The sequence below is a fragment of the Galendromus occidentalis genome, unplaced genomic scaffold (genome assembly GCF_000255335.2).
Source record: "Galendromus occidentalis unplaced genomic scaffold, Mocc_1.1 scf7180000075543, whole genome shotgun sequence".
Lineage (NCBI taxonomy): Eukaryota > Metazoa > Arthropoda > Arachnida > Mesostigmata > Phytoseiidae > Galendromus > Galendromus occidentalis.
In genome coordinates this window covers 265657-271423 of record NW_003803533.1, presented here as the reverse complement: position 1 = coordinate 271423, position 5767 = coordinate 265657, and the positions used below count along the sequence as shown (strand labels likewise).

At 50.7% G+C, this 5767-nt stretch overlaps 2 protein-coding genes across 2 annotated transcripts; one reads left to right on the top strand and one right to left on the bottom strand.

Annotated features, from left to right (window-relative positions):
- The first annotated feature begins 254 nt into the window (after positions 1–254).
- Positions 255–2001, top strand: LOC108864009 (uncharacterized). The gene is made up of 4 exons (XM_018638841.1): positions 255–881; positions 989–1263; positions 1457–1604; positions 1702–2001. The coding sequence occupies exons 1-4, from the start codon at positions 255–257 to the stop codon at positions 1999–2001; spliced, it is 1350 nt and encodes a 449-aa protein (XP_018494357.1).
- Positions 2002–4919: 2918 nt separating this feature from the next.
- Positions 4920–5744, bottom strand: LOC108864005 (mRNA-capping enzyme-like). The gene has a single exon (XM_018638836.1). The coding sequence runs from the start codon at positions 5742–5744 to the stop codon at positions 4920–4922; it is 825 nt and encodes a 274-aa protein (XP_018494352.1).
- Positions 5745–5767: the final 23 nt, after the last annotated feature.

Genomic DNA, 5767 nt, shown 5'->3' with positions numbered 1-5767 from the left:
GATCCCACTCGACGAGAATGGATAATCGTAGGCAATCATCTCGGGACGAGACCTCTTTTGCCTTCGAGAGGGGCATCGAGGATGTGCGCGCTGTGCGCAGTGACGAGTGGATGTCTCGCGGATGAGAGTCGGAGAGACTTAAACAATAATAACTGCCGTGTGATCGAAGTTCGAGCGATTCTGAGTCGCCGTGATCATCGTTCCTAGACGCTCGTAATTTTTTTGTGATCCGTCGTGAAATTTCATCGAATAAAATGGCTTCGAATATCACCAAGACTCAGAAAGGTCGTGAAAAACTTATTCACGAGGGCTGGATGTACGTCCGGGACCGTGTGATAGGCGGAGGAAGTGTCCAGAGTTGGCGGTGCATGTATAAGAACGCTTCTTGTCCGTGCCGCGCTAGAGCGTACACCTCTATTGAGTCGGGGGAGGTCGTCAGTACGAAAGGCTCACACACGGATCCGGTCGACCCTTCGGAAGTCGAGACCACAAAAGTCCGTGAAGCCATCAAGCGACGCTGTGAAGAAACAAGTGAACCACCATCGTCGGTGATGTCCTCAGCGTTTCTCACGGCTTCGAGAGCAACTCTCGGACGACTCCCGGAGCGCTCGGTCGTGGCGAGGATTATAAACCGCCACAGGAGCGCCGTTTCGAACACTCCGGCTTTCGAATCTAGGAGTTCCATAGTAATTCCAGAACACTACCGCGAATATGAATTCGAGCCCGGACGATTCGAGAATTTCGTCGTAGCTGACAGCGGTGTAGGAGATGTCGACCGCATAATCATTTTCGGAAGAGAGTCCACGAGAGAGTGGATAGGCTTAGTCCAAAAGCTATTCGTCGATGGGACCCTCAGTCTTTCCCCACCGACTTTTTCTCAGGTACTCATAGCTCGCAAGGGTCGACCCAGGGAAGGGGTTTCCGCTATGGAGGATCCCATTGGATTCATTCTGGCCAATCCATTTAGCTTCCATTGACCGCCCTCCAGATTTTCGTGGTGCTAGCCGAACGGTCACAGTGTGTCCTCCCGGTCGCGTATGCGCTGCTTCCGAACAAGACCGCTGAAACATACACGAGGGCGCTGAGTCTACTGAAGAACGCGTGGCCGGCTTTGAGTCCTCTGGCCGTGGTGATGGACTTCGAAAGGGCTGTCATGAACGCCGTGCGCAGCGTTTTCTCATCCGATACGAGGATGGATGGCTGCTTCTTCCACCTCGTGAAGAACATCAAGCTCAAGCTGGCGGGAGAAGGGCTTATGAGTCGGTAAGACCCGTTCACTGAGCTGATCGATGGAAAGATGAATGGATCGACTGGATATGCCGAACGATTTCATATGTTCGTTTCGATTTCTATTCGAACCTTGGAGAGAGGACTCCTCTTTTCCGGCTCGCCAGTTCCGACCCTCATTCCTTCATAGCTCCCTCTCACTCTTCTTTCCCGATAATGCTTTCAACAGGTATAGTAATGACGACGATTTCGCGCTCAACGCGAGGATGATCGCGGCCTTGGCTTTCGTTCCACCAGCCGAGCTGAATAACGCGATCTCCGAGCTCGCAGCACTTCTTCCGCCGGAGCTCGTCACCGTTCTCAATTACTTCGAGGACGTACATATACCTCGGGAGATTGAACAGAGTCACCCCCGAAGGAGTGATAGAGAGACGGGAGCCACTGTTCCCGGTAGACATGTGGTCAGTCTTCCAGCGAACGCTCGACGGCGAAGCGCGTACAAACAACTACGCGGAAGCCGCTCATCGACGCATGCAGCTTGAGTTCGGGGTCAGCCACCCGACGCTGTGGAAGTTCATCGAGGGCTTGAGGAGGATACAGAATAATCGAGACTTCCAGCTCGAACAATTCCTCGGAGGTGCTCCAAGTTCTAAGAAGCGCGATAAGTATGTGGAGGCCGACAGGAGGATTTTAGAGATCGTGCGGGACGTTTCGAACAGGACTCACGTGGAGTATCTGCGCGGTATCGCGCACAACTTCTTCATGGAGTCGTAACTTGTGGTTCGACAAGTTCTGCTCGTCTTCGCAAAAAGATGTGTAAATTAAAGTTGACGAGATTAACCATCAGTCCGCCGCGATCACCAGGTCCTGCTTCCCGTCGATTTCCCATGAGTGATCAGCTTCCTCAGATGAAAGATCCTACCAATTCGGCGCCCAAATGGCATTTCGCCCAAATGGGATTCGCCCAAATAGGTTTTCGCCCAAACGGCATCTCGCCCAAATTGCATTGCGCCCAAATGGCATTGCGCCCAAATGGCGCTGCGCCCAAATGACATTGCGCCCAAATGGCATTTCGCCCAATTGATGCTCGCGCCCTCTTGACTTTTCGCCCAAATGACCTGTACCGGATGAATCGATGGAATCAAGAGGCGCCATTGTATCTGCGAATACGACCAAGACCGCCACATATACACCCCAAATCATATGGGACGCCAGTGATCGTACACATCTGGAGTACCAGGGAACTGAAATGGACCGCGGAAGAGAAAGAGCAAGCAGTTCGTAATCATTGTGCTATTCAGAGAATCATGATGATTCCAGTGGTCGTTGTCATAGAAAATCAAGAAGGAAGGGTGAAAAGAGTGCGACACAGCACAGAAACTCAGGCCGGGATCGATCCAATGACGAAAAATCTCACGATGATAGTCGTGTCGAGAAAAGGTCAACTCCGACGCCCCGTCAGCTTCTCAAATCTCGAAAGACACTTACGAACCCTTATCGGATTCTGCGGAGAATGTTACTTATGCAAATCTCAAGAAAATTTGCTCAATCTTGGAGTACCTTACAAAATGTCTCGAATGCTATTAGACATGGAAGCTACTTTAGCTTATGCAGATTAATAAACAGAATGATAATCTCACGACAAATCGAATGACAGAGATCTGGACAGAGATAATGTACTAGTGATGATACAATACATCGATGCAACAGCAATAGGATCACTGTCAAGACCGGATTCCGCCGCAACAGGGTCTAGAATCGGTACAGGCACTACTCGAGCGGTCGCCTTAAAGATGCAGACAGAAGAGGACGGTCATCACGTGGGAAATCAGCGTCCATCAGCTATTTCAGTTTTCATAAGCCTATATTCTATTGCATCGGCGATAGCCGATAAATGATACGCGATACGTGTCTGTCATCAGCCTACCTAGATGATTGAAAATGTATATGTATGAATAAATTGTCCAATGCCTTTCTGAAAACAGCGTAGTTCTACGCCCTCATACCGCCTGAGTCCATGACTCGGGCATCCCGGGAATTTTTTATTCTACGCGGATTCCTTCAACTCCGTAAAACTCATTCATCGACAGCAGAATAATCGTCGTCTTCTATCGATTCAACCTCTTCCGTTAAGGAGTGGTAGTCGAGTGAGCATCGCACCTCTGGATCCGGGGTTCTCCCTTTATCCCGTGGGAATCGCCGCGTAGAGACTATGAGAGGATCTGAAGATATTGGTGGATATGAGTTGAAGAACATTGTCGCTCTCTGTTCGCTCTCCAGTTACCTCTGGGAACGAGTCAACGCCGCGCCAAGACGCGACGCTTACGTTTCCGAATGGAAAAAAGCGTCAGTCGTCTCCAACGCTGATTCGGATTCGAAACAGTACATGAGAATGGTCCCGATCTACGAGATCAGATCCCAACTTCGGACAGACAGTATCCGAAAAGTCTTCCCAGCAAGTCCAGAGTCGGCTGACTTGACCGGAATCATGCGAGAATGCGAGATCAGGACGGGAGTGATGTGCGCATCCATTCCGCTTTTCGATCGCGTGTACTCTTTTCACCAAGACTCATTCAAGCCATCGCTGACGTAGAGGTCCATTGCATGAACACCATGAGAGGTATGAATCGGGATCTCAAGCGTCACTGGATGATTATGTGATTATGATGAAATCATTGGACGGTATTTCAGGCGGCAGTCTTAGTTACAGTTATGTCTTCGATCTCAAAAGCCGAATCCGATGGTCCTTGCCACTAAGCATGTGGTGTTTCGTCGCCAGATGTTGGACGGGTCTCACTTCTTCCACAACGTTACCCGAGAGGTTAGATGGGACAAGTGCCCCCCTCATTCCCCGCACGGCATCGCATTGATCTTTCGATGGAAGCCTGAGCTTTCTTCGTGGGTCGAATCTTTCTTTAAGAAATTTCCGTCCGCCATTTCTCCACCCTTCCACCTCTCAGGCGCCTTGCGAACTCCCGAATAGCGAGACTTCTCCTGACCTTTGTAATTCACCAGGGTAGTTGCTGGAAGCATTCCTCATGGATGTAAGTTCCCGCCAGGTGAATCAGTATTTTTGTGATCTGCTCCCCTAAGTACACGGGCCCCAGCGTGCTATCATTCTAGGAGACCTACGGAACCCCCAGGGATGGATACGGAAATTGAATGGCTAATACCTCGACTAATTTCCTTCCCATCGATGCATCTAAGTGGTTGGCGCGTTCTGAATTCTGAACAACACAAGCTATAGAGCAGTCGCGGAGTGCCTGAAATTTTGTTGCATGGAGGACGATGTACATTGATTCTAGCCCCTGCGTGAAATCGGAGACTGATACACGTCGGAGGAAACCGAGGGATCTCTCACTCCGGCATGAGAACACGAGTCCATCTCTGTGAAAAACAGATATACGGGCAGCCACCGAGATGGGACGAAATGAGAGCTCCAATTTTGAGGACTTGCCTGCCGAATGATGTCTATTCTATCGATGAGCTTGTTGTCGGAATAAATCGATCGAAAACAGTTCACCTCTCCGTCGCTAACCGATTCTGGACAGAGCTGATTGAGTTACTGAATGGATTCGCAGGCGGGAAGATATAACAATTTATTCTCATTCGTCAATTTCCTGGCATACTCTCCCGGGAAAATTACTCAATCCCGAATGGGTGATACTACACGACGACTCATACGAGAGGGTCTATTCCCCCTCAGGTGAGGGACGGTGCCGTTTCAGGCTCGGCTCGTCGAAGGGTGGAGATCGACTTTTTGACTCCCTTTTACTTGCGAGTTGAATCCTCTCGAGGAGCGAGTTCTGGAAGGCGGATTCTGCTCCGTTGGCTGATTGCGGAAGAATCCATTCCAAGAGAGCCTCGCTGGGTCCGGGTGAATAGGGTTCGTGGGCCGCTTTGAATATGACACCAGCGACTCCATGCGAGACCTGCGACCTGAATTTGTGAGCAATTATTTTGCTGGTCATCTCGAGCGGGAAGAAGTCTTTCTTCCTTATCGAAAAAGGCTCCTCCTTCAAATCGATGATTCCCTCCTGCGCATATCGCCTCCGGACATCTATGATCTCCCTCTGGATGCACCACTCTCGCTCGCTGAAATCCATCTTCCACATTTTCTGAAGTCGGAAATGAATGATGTCGTGGATGAGATAGCGAGGTCTACATATCCCTCCGTCCAGATCGAACACTAATTCCCCATCGAGTAGAGTCGTGAAGAGAGGTTTCGAGGCGTCCTTCGAATAGGGGAAGGAGAAACCAGACACTCGGTAAACCTCATCTCCCTCGCCCAGCAGGAAAGTCACTCCAGGGTGCGTCATGAGCAGGAGGAAACGCTGGCCGTCGGATTTCCAGGTCACCCTATAGGCAGCCTCCGATAATTTTGGTAGACTCTCCTCGCCGAGGCGCGTCCGGAGGGCCCCGGGGAAACCTGGCTCCCGGCACCCGGAGAGCTGAGCTGCGAACTTCCGGACCCGTGCAGGATCGTCGGCGATGGTCAATCCGGGAATCTTGGCCATCAAATCACTTGATCTTCTCCCGG